The sequence below is a fragment of the Pteronotus mesoamericanus genome, unplaced genomic scaffold (genome assembly GCF_021234165.1).
Source record: "Pteronotus mesoamericanus isolate MK-2021 breed Mesoamerican mustached bat unplaced genomic scaffold, CSHL_Meso_final contig_263, whole genome shotgun sequence".
Classification (NCBI taxonomy): domain Eukaryota; kingdom Metazoa; phylum Chordata; class Mammalia; order Chiroptera; family Mormoopidae; genus Pteronotus; species Pteronotus mesoamericanus.
The window spans coordinates 13,605,280-13,622,793 of NW_026555112.1; the positions used below are offsets into that span (position 1 = coordinate 13,605,280).

At 50.2% G+C, this 17,514-nt stretch overlaps 1 protein-coding gene across 1 annotated transcript in view; it reads right to left on the bottom strand.

Moving 5' to 3' along the window:
- The window catches only part of VWF (von Willebrand factor), a 122,737-nt gene that overhangs the window by 36,315 nt on the left and 68,908 nt on the right, over nt 1–17,514 (bottom strand). Inside the window, exons 21-34 of the mRNA XM_054574700.1 lie at nt 17,292–17,426; nt 15,301–15,447; nt 14,047–14,187; nt 13,780–13,893; nt 12,507–12,663; nt 11,739–11,897; nt 10,942–11,077; nt 7,534–8,912; nt 6,016–6,132; nt 5,785–5,925; nt 5,350–5,493; nt 2,811–2,975; nt 1,838–1,881; nt 1,367–1,544 (exon numbers count right to left, since the gene is read on the bottom strand). Of these exons, the coding sequence (XP_054430675.1) occupies nt 1,367–1,544; nt 1,838–1,881; nt 2,811–2,975; nt 5,350–5,493; nt 5,785–5,925; nt 6,016–6,132; nt 7,534–8,912; nt 10,942–11,077; nt 11,739–11,897; nt 12,507–12,663; nt 13,780–13,893; nt 14,047–14,187; nt 15,301–15,447; nt 17,292–17,426 (3,157 nt within the window). The remainder of the gene's footprint in view (nt 1–1,366; nt 1,545–1,837; nt 1,882–2,810; nt 2,976–5,349; nt 5,494–5,784; nt 5,926–6,015; nt 6,133–7,533; nt 8,913–10,941; nt 11,078–11,738; nt 11,898–12,506; nt 12,664–13,779; nt 13,894–14,046; nt 14,188–15,300; nt 15,448–17,291; nt 17,427–17,514) is intronic.

A 17,514-nucleotide genomic window follows, 5' to 3' on the forward strand; every position in this document is an offset into this window, starting at 1 on the left:
CTATTGCTATTGGCCAGAGGTGGCCAGGCAGCAAGAGGGAGACTTGTACTGTCTGGGGAATTAGGAGCACTCTACTCCAACAGTGGGACGAAAATGTATGTGAGTCTTGGGGACCAGATGTAGGACCCACAAAAAAAATAATGGCCTGGCGTTGTTTTAAATCTGATCCCAAGAGAACTTCTGCTGTAGGACAAGGAGGACCCCAAAAGAGAGAGTGTCTATGACAAGTTTAATGTGAAAAAACAAGTAGTAGAGTATCAGGGAGAAGCATCAACCAGCCAAAGCATATAGAGTACTTCTTGCACCCCAAGATGGAGTATCAGAGGAATAAGAGAGAGACTCTTAAGAAATCAAGAAACCAGGCCAGAATCAGCGGCCGCCTGAGCACCTGCCAGGCCAGAGGACGCAGAGCCTTTTCGCAGAAGCGCAGTCACGTAAGAACCTCCGGAACCTGCTGAACCCCCTTCCAACTCCCCTCTCTCCGTGCTCCAAGTTGGGAAATAAGCTGACCTCACCCCTTTCCCAGAGGCAGGCAGCCCAAATGGGGATTAGAGAAGTGCTTTAGCTCTAACTCAAGATCAAGACTTTGATTATTACACAGGAGAGGGTATCTAACTACCAAATTGAGACTAATTTTTATGATTTAAAGGGACCATACAACTCATTATAGATAAACAGAAGTCACATGAGGTCTGGTAGAGTTCATATCCAGTCCAGGGAGAAAATTTATCCCGCTAAATAAATTCTGAAGGGAGAGTAAGAAGAAAACACAGTTTTTATTGCATCCCACAAGTGTGTCTGTTCAACATAATAATCATGATCTATCCACTGCTTATGATTATCATAAGCAGCCATTCTCCCAACCATGTGACAGAGGACCCCCCCCCCCCATGGATGAAAGCTCTCCACAGGCTTGTATGAGATGGAGTTGAAGATGTCCTTCTCTTAAACCAGGCCACTATGATGATAAACTATTTGCACCCACCTCTGATACAGCTATAGCTGTGATTGGGGTTTTCTGGGGGTGTCTCTCTCACTATTGCACTTCTACTGCACAGATTCCTAAAGACTGCCAACAGCCAAGCTGAGCCCTGAACTCATAAAATCAGTTCTTCCTTCTGGTTATGCATGACCTGAGAAGTGCTCTCCAAAGACAGGGGATGAGAACAGGGATTCCCGAGACTGAACAAAAACATGTCCAGAGGACATGAGAAGGAGGGAACATGGGTAAAGGTAGCATTGTGCATGTGGGGAGGAAGGAAAGGGTGCTTCTGAGATGGTCAGCTTCTGGTCTACCTTTCTGCACAGCCCAGCTAAAAGTACTGTCCCTTTAACACTGTATAGGCTGGTGAAGCAAAGGACTCACAGGGGCAGGTCCAGCGGCAGCCACAGGTCTCTTCCACTCTGATAGGAGCCTGGCTGTTGGGACAGGAAGGCCTTGGCCCCTGATCACAGTTGACCCGATGACTATTCAGCATGTTCCGGCCATCTGGCAGGCAAGTCACCGTGTGGCACTGATCTGGCAAGGTCCAGACATCTCCAGGCTGCAAAAGAAAGAACCAGATTTAGGCAGGGCATAGGATGAGGCACTCCAACTTTAAGTCCACCTTCAGGACTTGGACATAGGCTTAAATGGCAAGGAGTCAGGACACAGAACACAAGGTTCTTAGGGGGACCTTCCCCTATCATCCGACCCCCCCCCAAAAAAACGGGAAGTAATGGTAAAAAGTAGAACTGGACCAAAGCCATAAGAAGAAAGGAAAAGTTAACAAGAGGAACAAGAGCCCCAAATATACATTTCTGATTTTTCTTTGAAAGTCAACAGAAAGCAACTTACCCTCCTCTCATTCCCATCCTCATCCATGCAAACTCTAACGAACTCTGAAACAGACACAAATGAGATCTGAGTCCCTGCCTTTTGTCCGGAAATTCTAAGCCATTCACAATGCATGCTTAGGCCACCTGGGCTAGTTCTTGAAGTCAACTTGACTCTGAAAAGAATCTGACTGAACTTAACAGTGAGGGTGTGGGTATACCAGATGAGAGGCAGGCAACCCGTGGTTCTTCAGGCTGGCTTTGTGATTATTTATAATGGTGATGCTAGCAATAGTAATAACATGGCAATAACTATGCTTCATAAAGCTTTCTCACAGTCAGTATCTCCTTTTCCTCTTTGGTAGATCACCGCCTATGGGGGGAGTAGGAAGGGGATGAGGCAAGATCCTGAAAACTTCAAAGAGATTTGGAAAATTCCTACCAGGAAGAAAAGTCAATAACTCTGTAGTAGGTTTTGACTTTTTGCTCATTACATTAGGAAAACATATCAAACCAGGTAAAAGAAACCATATATGGTTAAAGCACGGTTTCTAACCTTCAGCTAATTTAAACTACAGTGCTTAGATCTTACATTCTATGTTACTGTATTTCCAAAGCCCTATATATATTTTTTCTGAGAGTGAATATGGAGCATTGGGAAGAAGACCATGATCTGCAGGATGTTGAGGCTCCCTGTTCTCTCTTCCACTTCTTTATCCAAGATCTCTGTGTACAATGAAGCACAGACTTTTTCTGCTAAAGTATGGATGGGCAGTTAGAATGGAAAGAGGGCTCTACACAGAGAGATTTCTTATAGCCCCTTGGGGAAAGTACCACAAACTTTCCATGAGCAGAGACTTAAAGGCCCTGGGCTAGATAACAATCTTCATTCAAGGCCAAATCTTGGGCACAGACACCCTCAGGTCTCTGAAATAGGTTTTGTGGTCTTTGTTTTTTGTTTTTTGAGGAGGGAGAAAAAATACTACAAGACTCACCAGAGCACAGCTTGTGGAGGAAGGAATTGTCCAGGGAGACCACAGTGGGGAGGTCTTCAATTCGCTGGAGTCTCACCACATTAGAGCTGGCGCCTGGGCCTGCTAAGATTCTCATCTGGGCTGTGTCATACCGATCCCCAATTCCAATGGGGAACACTGTCACTCCTAGAGTTAGGAGAGGAACAAGGAAGGGTCTCCGTCAACCTGCTTTGGTCAGGTGAGCATAAAATGGACTAGCCTGAAGCTACACCCTGTATCTGTCTAGAGCCTCATGTTTTCCAGACTGGTCACGTACACATACCCTTGAGGGGGATATTCAGTCAGTCTCCAAATGTTAATGAGTTCGTACATACTTGGAATCAGGCACTATTCTAAGCAGTGGGAATGCAGTGAACCAAGCAAATGAAGTCCCTGTCCTCATGGAGCGTACACTGGAGACAGACAGACAATAAACACACAAAGAAGTAAATATCTAATATTGATATTTCAGACATGGATAGTGCTTAGGAAAAAAACAAAATGAGATATGGGAGTGCTCAGGGTCAGAAGTAGGAGTTACTGTTTCATACAAGGCGGTTGGAGATGTGTTCAGTGAAGAGATGGTATTTGAGTAAAGATCTGAAGCCAGGATGGAAGGAGCCGAGGGGATATCCCAAGCAGGGAGAACATGGAGTACAAAGGCTCCAGAGCAGAAGTGTGATGCAGGGGTGGTGGGAGCAGAGCAAACAGGAGAGGGAGTGAGGCACAGATCATGCAAAGCTTCATAGGCCACAGTAAGGACTTCATGCATTCACTGAATGACATGGGAAGCCAGCCAAGACTTTGGAGCAGAGGAGTGACATGAGCTGAAGGGTCACTACAGCGGCTGTGTTGATTATGAACCACAGGGAACTAAGGTGGAAGCTGGGCTCCAGTTAGACAGACATTATGATAATCTAAGTGAGAAAGGATGGGGACTTCAAACAGGTGGCGTGGTAGGGGTGGCGTGGTGTGGTGGGGTCCTCAATATATTTTGAAGATGGAGCTACAGTTTGCCAATGGATTGGATGGAGGCGTGAGAGAAAAAGAGGAATCATGGATGCTGAGGTTTTGGACCTGAGTAACTGCAAGAATGGAATTGCCTTTTTTTAAGATGGGAAAGGCTGTGGAAGGAGGAAATTTAAGTGTCAAGGTCATGAATTCAATTTGTATTGACTTGCCTGTTAGAGCATCGAGGTGGAGTTGAAATGAGAGATCCAGGCTAGAGATGGGAATTTCAAAGTCAGTGGTATATAAGTGACCCTGAAGGAGACCACCCAGGGGGCGAGTGTAAAAAGAGAAGAGAAAAATGTCACAGGGTTGAGCAATGAGTATGTGCGTGCCCATTTACAGATAAAAAACTGAGGCCTTAAATGGTTAAATGGCCTGCTCTGTATCACATCTGTAACCCCCAGAACATAACTGCTTCCTTTCCTGACAAAAGTCTTACTTTGGAGTCTTAATACTAAAAGAAAAGTCTCCATCCTGAAATACCTCCAATCAGTTCTCCATAAAGTTCTAAGTATATGCAATTTGCTTAAGGTTAGAGCTGATTTTTCTGCCAGTAACTTTTCAGCTCTCATTAGCTGGTTGTATCACCCAAGCACCTATCCTTTCCCTTCTAGAGTCCTTTTCCCTAAAACAGTAGATTTCATAAACACATCATACACATTCATTCAACGAACAAGTGGATACCTATTTTGTGCATCACGCAGAGAGGACACAAAAATCAGCAAGACTTTGCCCTTGCATTCAAAGAACCACCAGTACGTGTAAGAAATAGATGTGCAGCAGAAAAACTACAATGCGATTTGCACATTTTGAGTTGTTCAGATGTGGTACAGAAAACATTGTGACTAAGTCACAGGAAGACACCAAAGACAAGATAACTCCAAAACAAGGTCTAAAGAGGAACAGTTCTGCGGGCGGCCATGAGAGGACTTAACGCCATCCATGCACCCGGCCCTCCCTCGGCGCCACACCACCCGTCTGGGCTCACATTCTGTTGACATTCATAGCACAAATTTTTATGGGACACCAAGGCTGGGCCACGCCTGTATCATCCCCTTCCTAAAGCAGCAGCCTTTGTCTCTTGTCCATCCAGCTCCCCGCCCCAAAATCCATCAGGCTGGTACTGGAAAAGGGCCCTGAATATCTGAAAGTCCCCAGTGGTTCTCAAGGGCCCATAATGAATCTCTTTGGCCTCAGACATGTGAGAGACCAAGACACCACTTTAAAAAGGGAAAGTATGAAGTATGACCCACCCTTGGTCACAAAGGAAAAATATGGAGCAATTAAATGTTAAAATTTAAAGAATGCAGACAAATGACTGGTGAACATACAATTGTTACTACTTGGTTTCCAAATAACACAGGGATTGGATAATTTCTTGCTGTTTGAAACCAGTCCACACGGGAGTGTTGAGCATTTAAATCAGCCAGGACTCCCGAAAGTAACACCTTCCCGTGTGCAGTCCTCTAGCAGTTTCGCACAGTCTCAGGACCGCCCACTGGACACTTACGGTTGGATATGGCAGCATCAGCTGCTGCAGCCACCGAATCCGTGGAGACATCCGTGACCAGGATGACCACCGCCTTAGAGACTCCGGGCCTGGCACCGTGAGTTTCTGAAGTGATGTATCGCACAGCAAAGCCCAAAGCATGCCCTGAGAGTGGAGAACAAACCACGGCAAGTCAGTCCTGAAGCAAGAAATAAAGTTTCTGAAGCCAGCTGGGCATCCTGTCTCCAGGTGGACTTACAGTCCACCAAAACAGAATGATTCAGTCTCACACATAGGTGAGATCTGGACGAGACCTGAAAGAGCATCTAGGCCCTCACTGTACATGAAAGAAAACTAAGGCCAAGACCAAAGTGACTGGCCAAGGTCACTCATCCCTTATGCCGAGAAAGAGGACCAGACACAGTCCCTGCATCCCAGCCCACGGCACCGCATTACCAATTTTGCTGGGGCCTCCCTCCTGCTGCATATAGTCCACGAGGCTCATCAGGTGGGTCTTCTCCTGGACCACGTTCCACGGCACGTCGATGGTGGTGATGCTTCCATACTGCAGCACTGACACCTGAGTGAGCTGAGGCCCTAACGGGAGAGCACGGAAGAGCACTTTGGAGCAGGCGGAGCCCCAGAAAGAGCCCCTTTCCAACCTGCTCCTTTGGGCACATCACTCACCTATATTGGCTTTTGAAATGAAAGCCTTGGCAAAACTCTTCATTTCTTCAAAGTAAGAAGCTGGAGAGCCGGAGGAGCCGTCCAGGAGGAGGACCACATCCAGGGGCTGGCTGCAGTCTGCAACGAGAGCAGGGGGTTGAGAACCCAGCTCCAGCAGGGGACCAGCCACTGCAGCAGACACCCGCATTCAATGGGCCAGCACGCAGGGTGCCACTGACCACGTGGCACCATCAAGGGCAGGTGTCACCGTTGGTCCTGCAAGGTGGCAAGATGGGCGACAGAGGAAGGAAGGGCCCAGGTTTGGAGGCATTGGGAAGACTCCAGAACCACACAAAGGCAATTTAAATACCTCCCGATAAAAGCAAGAGGCACCTGCTCCCTTGGTAAGAGGAGGCTGCAATTTGTCTAGAATTGAGAGAGATACTGGAGCAGCCAAACAGGAAGATGGCAATAGGAAACAGAGCAGCAGCAAATCCCTGGAAAATGAGCTTGTGTGTCCTCAGGTCTTATGGGTAGGTAAGTGTTTTAAAGTATTCTGACTATAAAGGGCTAGTATTCATGTTAAACACTGTTTGAACACAGAGTCACGATCATAGTGAGGGAAAAAACTCTGGCCTAAACACCATTCTGAGACTTGATAAGATGATGCTATTACTGTTCTCCTCTGCAGAAATATCACAAGAATTTAAAGAAATCTGTGGCTCTGATTAAAACAAGAACAAAGAAGCAAAGGCACTGATACCAAGTATGAGAATGAAGAGACACTAAAAGAAGGCTAGTTATTCTGGGATGCTCCCAAACATACCAGATCAGGAGGTTCAAGGACTAGGAGTTGATTAGACAGTAGTATCCATTAAGAACTTAAGAAAGCAATAATTGTAGCAGAAGTAGCAAGCATTTTTCGAGCACTTGCTATGTGCTGGGAACTATTCTAAACATTTTTCAAATAAGTACTATTATTACCCCCATTTTATAAATGGATTGATATACACAGAAGTACTTACCCAAAATTAATACCTAAAAAAATGGCCCCAAATCACCCAGCTAGTGAGTTGAGATTCAAAACAACGCAGTCTGGCTACAGAATCTGAGGACTTAACCTGTTACCAGTCACCTAATGTCCTGGCCTGGCCCCCAAAAATGTCAACTACTTACGATAACTGTATCCATCCAGTGTGGCCAAAAAGCTGATAGTCACCAAATTTAACAGGTAATTTCCAATCAGGGAGTGAGATTGATGGGATAAGGCTGTGTGATAAGTACATATTCTTTACTCTATATCTTTGGTATTATTTAAATTTTAACAATAGACTTGCATTACCTTTGAATTTACAAAAAAAGATCCTCCCCAATAGAGGATCCCAGATGCCTCTCCTTGCCTGGGAGGGGCGCGCACAGGCGCTCTGAAGGCAGGATATGACCAAGGGCACAGAGCGGGGGAGCAAGGATTAGAACCCAGGAGTCCCATCTCTGTCAAGGCCACCCCCAGCCTGGCCCCTGTGCGAGGCGCCCACAGACCTGGGGCAGGGGAGAGGGTGGGGATCTGCAGCCCCTTTCCAGAACAGCACATCTGCAGCACCAGATCAGGAGCCTCCCTGGGGAGCATCTCGAAGTCCTCGATGAGGATGGGGGCATTGGGCCAGCCGATCCTCTCCAGCTCTGGCACATTGGCATGAGGGCCCACTCCAATGGGCACCAGCTGGATGTCTCCGGGCATCCGCTCGACCACATCAGAGGCGGGGCTCCCTGTGACCATGTAGACCAGGTTAGGCGCCTGCTCCCGGCCCCCCTGGCTGGCCGAGAAGCTGTGCTCCCGCACGTATTGCAGGGCCAGTCCCGTGCGGGTGCTGTTGCCGCCCTGGTAGCGGATCTTGCGCACCCGCTGCAGGATGTCCCCTTTGGACTGTGTCTCGCGGAAGGCAGACTCCACGGTCACCGTGTATGAGTACTGCAGCACTGTGATGTGGATGCTGTCCTGGCCCACGTCCATCCGCTGGATCACCTCCTCCATGAACTCCCTGCTCTTGTTGAAGTTGGCCTCACCAATTTGGTCTGACCCTTCCAGAACAAACACCACATCCAGGACCATGGAGTTCCTCTTGGGTCCCAGGGATGAAACCTCCAGGTGCACCGGACCCACAGTGACTTGTGCCACAGGAGGGGGCTGAGTAGGGGCCGGCGCTTCAGGCGCAAGGTCACAGAGGTAGTTGATAATCTCATCTCTTTGCTGCTCCAGCTCATCCACACTGCTGAGCACAAAGGCCTTGTTCTCAGGGGCCTGCTTCTCAATGAGGCGGATCTGCATGAGGTTCACGTGGGGCCCAATGCCCACCGGGACCACAATGACCTTCTTCTTCTTCAGGCCCTGGACATAGGGGACCAAGTTCCGGGCCAACTTCCGGGGCTCCTGGCTGGCCATCAGGAGCAGGGCTATGCGGGAGGCCTCGGGGCGGTCAACCTTGCTGAAGATTTGGAAGAGCGTGTACTTGAGGACCTCAGTGGTGGAGGCCACTGCGCTGCCCGCGTACTTCACCTGGCTGGCGATGCGCCGCAGCTCCGAGGGCCGCTTCCGGTCCTGGAGCTGGATGTAGGCATGGGAGCCCTCGTGGTACTCCACCAGGGCCACACGGATCCGCTTCTGGGAGATGTGCAGGCGTTCCATCATGTTCACCACGAAGACCTTCAGCGCCTCGAACTCAGCCTCGGACAGCTTGGAGGAGCCATCCAACAGGAAGACCAGGTCCAGCAGCTTGCTGCAGTAGAGGTCGTGCAGGGGCGGCTCGGGGGTGTCCTCCATGTACGGGGTGGTGGGGCTGACCGGGCTGTCCGTGGGGGGCACCTCTAGGCCTCCGGGTTCCCTGCAGGCTTCACAGGTGAGGTTGACACCATCACAGTGACTGCAGAGGAAGAGAAACAGAGACGGTTCAGGAAGGAGCGCTGAGCACTCCACAGCCCCGCTCAGAACCACAGCACGCATTTTGAGACACCTGCTGGCCTGGCCCACCTGAAATGTAGAGCTCCCACGGACCACTCTCTGCCCATGGGAGACATCATTTCTTAACATATGTCCCCAAATAGCATTCACACACACACACACACACACTCACACCCCCCCCCACACACACACACCCACAAAGGCTTCCTGGATTACACAAGCCATAGCTTTAACCTATACCAGAGCCTGGAAAAGAATCTTTGTTGCTTCCAGACCATCCGCACAACCATTGAATGTTGATTTTTTTTTCAACCTACATCTCTAGCAATATAAATATTTATTTATAATCCAAACTTTCTGCCAAGTAACCCCAGAGACAAATATTGCTCTAAAATGTTGACACTGACCAGGACTTGTAAATTGTTCTACTGGAGATAAATGCTTTATGGTATTTAATATAACAGAACATAAAATGTATGAATTTTGTACCATGCTTAATATGTTAGGGCTTCAGGAAGAGGAAAAATGGGACTAAAAACATTTTTGGAAAGATGAATTAAGATTCAAAACCCCAGCTTTAGCTAGCAGAACAAAGCACTTGGGAATAATATGTGGGGGTCTTCAAGATGTTTGACAGGGGTAAGTTGGTGGCCCATTCGTTTATTCCTCCAGGGGACATACGGGGAGCACCTATCGCATGCCAGGAACCGGTCCCAAGCACGTGCCGTGAGTCTTTAGCAGAACAGTTGCCCCTGACACAAATCCCTACGCTACTGGTCCAAATTTCTAGTCCTTCCTGGCCACTTCTCCCTTTCACCAGTGTCCTGGAACACAGCAGGCTATGCCAGACCCCAGGTGAAATCCAGGCTGGGACCTTCTCTTATGAACTCTTGGCCTTTGAGGCCAAGCCTTCAGCACCCCCAGGAAGGCGAGAGGGCAGCAGCGTCCTGAGCCCGGGAAGTGTTCCTGTGGCGTGCTTCCCAGGCCATGTTCGAGGCCGCTTTCCAACTATTATCCACACTTGTTTGCCGCTGTAACATGTACCCCGGTGGCTGCCCCTTGCTGTGTGCCAGCAGAGAGCGGTGGGGAGATGGCTCTGCACTCTCCTGCCCCGTGCAGCCTTGGGTGGCTTGTTCTTTACCCCTTACAGGCTCCTTGCAGCATAGGGAGAGTGGGTAGGCAGGGTCTTCCTGGGAAGTTAATTCCTACTTCCTCGCAGTCCACACAATTTATTGCTTCAATCTTTGTTAACAGTGCATGAGTGACATACTTTCTAGCTTCCTATGTTTGCTAGCAAACTCACCCCGGCCAGGGTGCGCTCTTGTTTATACAGATGGCTGCGGCGGGATCTGACTCTGGCAGCTGTGGCCACAGCCCCTTCCCTAGTGGATTTAAGTTCTCAAGTTTAAGTTCACATGAGAAGTGGTATTGAATACATCGACATCCAAATACATGTTCCTTGCTTAGAAGCAGGACTTGAGAACACTCAGGGTTCGCCTGGGGACTCGTTCCCTGTCTCCAAACTCCCCCACTCCCAGAGGCGAGAAAACTCAGGGAGCAGAGTGACGCTGAGTATCTTCCCTTCCAGTTACAAAGCCCTGTTCTGGGACCTTGACTGTGGCCCAAAGGGACACTGAGGGATCAGAGAGGAGTATCCCTTTGCTCCCCGACATCTCTACCTCCAGTAAAACAAACAAACAAACAAAAAAAAAAAAACCCTGACTTTCACAGATGCCTGTTCAAGATTAGATGTGACCTCCAAGGACAATAACAGACCTCACCCATCCTTCAGCGAGAAGAGATGAAGAAGCCTAACTGTGCTTGTAAGAAAGATTTTCTGGAGAAATTGATCTAGTTCTTAAAGAGGGAAACAAACTAAACAAAAACTACCTCTCAACTCACATTACAAGGAAGTTTTCCCAAAACCCGCTTCTCTGAGCAGACCCCCAGAGAAGATAGTAAAGCTCATACTTCAAATCACCATGTTTTACCAAATCTGGCAGTTCTTGGGGTCACTGGGGTTCAAGGTGATTTTCTTTCCAGACGCCAAGCGCCGGCCGGACACCTCACACACGGGGCAGTCTTCATGGTCAATGCAGGTCTGCAGAAGCTCATCCAGGATTTTCCCTGCACGACAAAGTCGTTAGGAAACAAAGCTCTCCCCTTTCCCACAAGGAAGGCTTACTTTAAACTAAAGGGGCCTGTCCCAGAAGCCAGCTCTGCCTGTCTCCCCGGCAAGAGACCCCCCTCTTTAGGGAGCAACCTTCGTTCTCTGGAAAAACTGATGGGGAGTCCGTCACCCTGCCTCACCGCCCCCCAGCCTCAGCTCAAATGAAATCGTCTCTCTTCTGAGGGCCTTTTTTGTTCCATTGAAGAATCATTTAGTAACCTTAGATCTGTGCCACCCAATACAGCGGCCAGTAACCACAAGGGGCTAGATTTAAATTTAAATTAATATTAAATGAAATTGAAAATTCAGTTTCTCAGACACACGAGCCACCTTTCCGTAGAACTTCCCTAACATTGCAGCAAGCTCGGCCAGACCGTGCTGTCCTAGGGGAGGAGCCCATGAGCAAGCACCCAAAAGCATCGTCCAGGAGCCCAACCTGACAAGTGTCATAGCTGGCCGGGCTTTGATGGAGCAACACAGGGAAACAGAACCCAGAGTTACAGGGTCGGGAAGGGGGCACCACCGGGCCAGGCTGAGATGAGGCGGGACAAGCAATCGCCTTTCCTAACAGCCTATCCCTTCCCCCCAGCCCATCCGCACCCAGGGCAGGAGACCGACCTGGAGGGCAGTGGGCATGGCAGCCCTCCACACACTGCACGGGGCAGGTCAGGGGCTCGGGGTGCTGGCAGGTGGCCGGGCAGGCAGGAGCACAACTGTTATAGCGCCACTCGCACTCGTACCCATTCTCACGGAGGTTCCTCTCCTCGCAGCTCTGGGCTGTGTGGACGGAAGAAAAGAATGTAACTGTTCAAACACAGGCTGTCCTGGGCAGCCTGAGGCGCCAGCACCAAGCAAGGCCCTGCGCAGACGGCGGTGAGGCAGTCGCAGTGAGGGCGCTGGGGAGGTGGCGAGCAGACTCGGGAACTGAGGACCTACGGGGGTCACCAGTGGTAGAGGCTTCTGGACTTTTAAAGCACCAAACCCAGGAACCTGCTGGCTCCGAATCAGCTTTCCAAATAAAAACAATCGCTGCTTGCGCCCGAGGGAGGGAGACCCTACGTAAGTGTATGAGTTGATCACTCATATTGGCAAATATGAGAGTGTCTAATTAAAGATAATATTCACTTCCCTCTTCTTTGCATCACTGTCCCCTCCTCTCCCTGCTCCAGAATTTCTCCAGAATAAGGGTCTCTATATAGTAATGTCTTCAATCCTTGTCCCTCCTCACTCACATCAGTGTCTGAATTCCCTTCTGTCCCCTGCCATCCGTCCCCATATTAGAGCAATGCCTTCTTCCCCATGAAGGTGTCACCCTGCACCCCACTTTAAGGTCCTAAAGTCTAGATGCATGAGGGTTGAGGGGTCTTGAGGGATCTCAAGACTCACGACACAATGTGGCTGTCCTCCAGGTCACCACCTTGCCGTGCTGGGCACACACGTGAGCGTAGGCAGCAATGGTGTCGCAGAAGCAGGCGCAGTCCCCGATAGACTCACAGGAGCAGGTGTCATAGATGCAAACATCCAGGAATGGTTCGGGGTCCACCTGCAAGGGAGCCTCAGGGTGGCCTAGGCCCAGGACCAGACTTAGGCACTCTGGCTCTCGGTCTGGGTGGGAATGTCCTGGGGGTCTCAGTAGGGAAATGGGGGCTCCAGGGACACATGCTGATCACTCTCTTTGCCTCCGTCCAGCAAGGAGAAAGAGGGGATACATCAGGATCCACTCAAGTTGCCTCCCTGAGGGGCTATGGGACAAGTTTGCTGGACAGTAGGACCCGCCTACATATGAGTATTCTTGGACTCCGACCCCAAATCTACATAAAGAGGAGGCTCCCCACCATCGATGTTCACTCACAGGAACCACTCCCACCTTCCCCATAAACATGCCGCTACACACACAGAGGCCTTTTTCAGAGTAGCTGTGAGAACGAGTGCAGACACTGCGTGGGTTGTTCTTTCCCAGACCTTCCAACAATCCTGACTCCCCTGATTCCTCGTACTGCCTCCTCTCCCAATTTCTCCACCAAACCAGGGAACCCTGAGCATCCTCTGGAGTCCTCGGGGGCTGAAAATCGTTGGATAGGCAGGGAGAGAACTGAGATGCAGGCATTCAGCCAGTCACACCCACGTCGGTGGTGCTGCACCGCAGAGTGCACGCGTTTGGGGATTCCTTCCCACCATTGGAGATGAAGACACAAAAACAAGCCATAAAAGGAGGGCCCAAAATCCCTGGAGGTAAAGAGGGATTTTTGAGACAAGACCTGGGAGCTGAAGGGTTTTATGAGGGCAGAGGAGAGGGTGCTCGGGCCTGAAGACATAGTGAGGTAACAGGAAAATGAAACTCCCGGCTCTTGTGTTGGAGATGAGATAATTTGCAGGGCAACAAACCCTAAGACAGAGGCCAGAGGAGAAGCAGACACCCAGAAGAGCTCTGCCTTGCAGAGAAGAGAAATGACTTGCAAGCATTGTTTTCCTCACAAAACTGTCAATTACCCTTCCCCTCTCCCAGCCCAAAGACAAGAAAGGGAGTAAAGAGGTGACCAGATGCATCACTTCACAGGCTCCAAGGCAGCGTCCACGACTAGAGGCTCGCGCTCTGAGTGCCCAAGCCGCTGGCCAGCCCTTAGCCCTCTCCTGCCTGTGGTGAGCCTGCCGCCCTCACCAGCTTGTTGCACTCCTGGAAGATGTCACTGGTGAGGATCCTGCAGGAGGAATCCACCATGCTCTGCTTCATGATGTTGTTGTGGCAGCTGGCAGGGGACGAGTCCAGCGGCACCTGGGGGACAGGGCAAGAGACCACAAATAGACCCAAACAGCCAACCCAGAAGGACCCAGGAGACCCTCTTCAGGTCCCTGCCACTGCTGCAGTGCCTACCACCCACGGCCCGCCACCTGCCACCCACGGCCCACATGGAGACCCCCAGCGTACCTTCCTGGTGTCAGCACACTGCGGGCTCACTTTCCAGGAATTCCCGAAGTCCACAGGGTCTGCTTCCACTTGGAGGTTGCTGCTGGTAAAGTCATTGTTCTGGATGCCGTCAAAATTCCCACAGAGGCCGCACACCTGCTCCTGATGGACAGAGGTTGAGAACAGGAGCATTGCAAACCTCAGGGCAAATTGCGATTGGGGGCCAGGAAGGCTCCAGACACCAAAGGAGGCGGGCTCCTCTGAGGAAGAGGAGGGTGGGCGCGAGCAGGGAGGCAGACCCAGAAGGAGACCGGGGCGATCAGCAAAGCCTTGCCCTTGCCAAGGCCTTTTCCCGGCCTTCCTCACTGACCTCCTTTTAAAGTTAAAGAAAAAGGATCATTCACGAAGAGAGGCAGCCTGCCCATGTCCCGCCGTTGGCCAAGGGCAGAAGTGGGAGTCAGGCAGCCTTGGCCCTGGTATCTCCAGTGTAAGCCATCATTCTCCCCAGTAAGGCCTGAGCAGAGAGAGGAGCCGGCTCATCGTCGCATCAGTGAAAGTGGAGAGGGCTGAGGAAAGAACGCTCTTACCCTACTTTCCTATGGACAGCAGGTGGGGGAGGACGGTGGGGAGGGGGAGGCCCCTCCCGTGGAGAACCACAGCCTGCTCAGAGCAGGCTGGCCAGGATGCTGTATATACCAAATGCCACCAAGGCTGACATAACATCTTACTTGTCTGTGTGTTCACCTATCAGAATGTCAGTATACAAGTCCTAAGCAAGTAATTACTGAGTGAATGGAAACAATGACACAAACACAACCGGCCGAACTAGACATTTTCAACCTGAAAAGGAAAAGGGGCTATGCTCTTACAACATAGGTAGCGCCCTGTCTTGGGACAAAGAGATAGGAGTTATTCTATTTTGCTTAAATATGGAGAATTTGGTTTGAGACAATGGGTATAAGTTACTGGGAAAAGTGTAGGAATGTTCCCACAGTTGAACAAAAGGCCTAACAGCCCCACAGCATGGCCCCTGTCCCCTCCCGGCCCTTGTTAATCATCCACCCTCCTGCCCTCGCGTGGGCCTAAATTCTCTCCTCCAGACACCTATGCATCTCCCTCCCTCCCTTCTCTGAAGATGCTGCTCCTACATCCCCTTTTCAGACTAACCACCTTCCCCAAGACGTCAGGAGGGGCAGTGTTACCTCCTGCTACTCAGGAAGCTGCAGAAGGTCGCAATGACAAGTCACACACAAGATGAGACAGAAGGCCACTGACCTGGTATGTCTGCTTCAGCACCACGGAGATGCCCAGGCGGTGGTCCCAGACCACAGAGAGTGCCTTGCTCAGCAGCAGAATGACATAGCGGCCGGACTCCACCACCTCAAAGTTAGTTTCATCCTTCATGGGCTTCTTCACATTCACCTGAAGGAGGACATAGCATGAGACAGGGAGAGGGCGTATCCAGCGCCCTGCCTGCTCCTCTCCCACACACGTCCCCATGGCTCTCCAGAACCATAAGCCACTTGCCGCATTCAGTAAGAGCTCGCCCCTTCAGGGCCAGCACCTGCACGTTTCTGTGTCTGTCTCGCCTGCCACTCTCTGAGACTCTTCTGACCGAGGGACAGAAATAGAGGTGGCAGCAAAATCATAATTATGAGATTAAAAATACAATGAAACTAACTAGCAGAAGATCATCTATCATGCCACAAAAAGAGTTATTTGACACTTGATCATTAAATACAAGTGGCCTCCTACAGGTTTTTTTAATGTGGCAATGATTTTAAGCACCTCCATTCAGGCCATTGATTTAAACATGGATCCCTGTACAGAAATGGGCGGTGTGCTCTCTCCTTGCCTTCCATCACCTCCCAATCCCCAGAGCCTCTGTCATCAGGAGTCAGAGCTGACAGAGAGCAGAGAGGCTGAGGAGCTCGGCACTGGCGTCAGGAATCAGATTTCAGTTTGGAGGAGTCTGACCTGAGTCCCTGACTGGCCGAGTCACTGCCAGTGCAGACTCCTCCGAGCCCTAATTCACGAAACTGAGGCAGATGCTGTCTCCCCTTTGCACAGGTCCTCTCCTTTGCAACACACAACATGCAGAGCCAGCCATCTGTGCACACCTCCTATTCAACATCACCCTGTCATCTGTCCTAAGTGCGGCTCTCCTCTGAAACAGGGCTGGCGCTGCTGACTCACAGTCCCTAGGTCACACCTGCTGAGCAGTTTTCTTCCACAGGGAAGGCAATTCGCCTCCCATCCCCTGACATCAGTGATGGGTGTTTGCAGAAGGTCGGGATGCAGGCTGAGGCCATGGGACAACATGAAGATACCAGGACAGGTGTGAGCCCAGGTCCTGGGTCTCCCTAGTACTAGCTAGAGTCAGACCAGCGGAGCCAGAACTGTGGTCTAGGGACTGCCCACCACTTCAGATGCAGAGTCCTGAGCCCCAGCCAGACCTACAAGTCAGAGTCTCAGGTGGAGCCCCAGATCAATACCTCCCACGAGATCTCGTTGGTGGCTCTCACGTGCGCCCTAAGAACTACATCAAAGCTCAGACTACACAGGGACTGCATCTGGTTACTGCTCTTTGAGCTCCTTTAAAAAAAAAAAAGGTTTGACCCTGTCTGGTGTGGTTCAGTGGATTGAGCACCGGCCTGCGAACCAAAGGGTCACCGGTTCGATTCCCAGTCAGGGCACATGCCTTAGTGATGGGCCAGGTCCCCAGTAGGGGGCGTGCAAGAGGCAACCACACATCGATGTTTCCCTTTTTCCCCCTCCTTTTCCCTCTCTAAAAATAAATAAATAAAATAAAAGTTTTATCTGAAAAAAACTAAAAACATGAAAGTAAAAATCCCCAAAATACCATCACTTCCCAAAATACACATATTTTTATACATGTGTATATATGTATATAAAGTTGTATTTTACATGTATTACATGTGCACATATATAAAAGGGACAGTTCTCCTGCCCTCCACCCTCCAGGGGCAAGTGCTGATTCTTCCTCTGCTTGTGCAGCTCAAGTCACCCACTCTCCTCCACACATATCTCTCTGCACCTTGCTTTACTGCAATGGGTCACATTATGCATAAGCACCTGTAACTTGTTCTAACAGAACATGTCACAGTCAGACGATATAGCTCCACTCACTCATGGCTGCACAGTATTCCATTCACGCAAGTTCTAAACGAACACTTGACGCCTGCTCCTCACAAGCCGACAGAGAAACAAAGGGGCCTGGGGAAAGGAGCGGGGCTGGCACTCACCTCCCCATCAAACAGTTCAATCTCTCCTCCTTCCACCAGGATGGTGACCCGCTTCTTGCATTTCACAGAGGGGTAGCCGCATCCCTCATTCCCCACCAGAATCCGGAAGGTCCCAGGGTTATTGCCACAGTAATCCTGGAGGAAAGTGGTACCCAGAGAGAAATATTATTCCTGCCACCTCTTCCCAGATCGAGCTCTGGTTTGGGTGGTTGAGGCTCGGCAA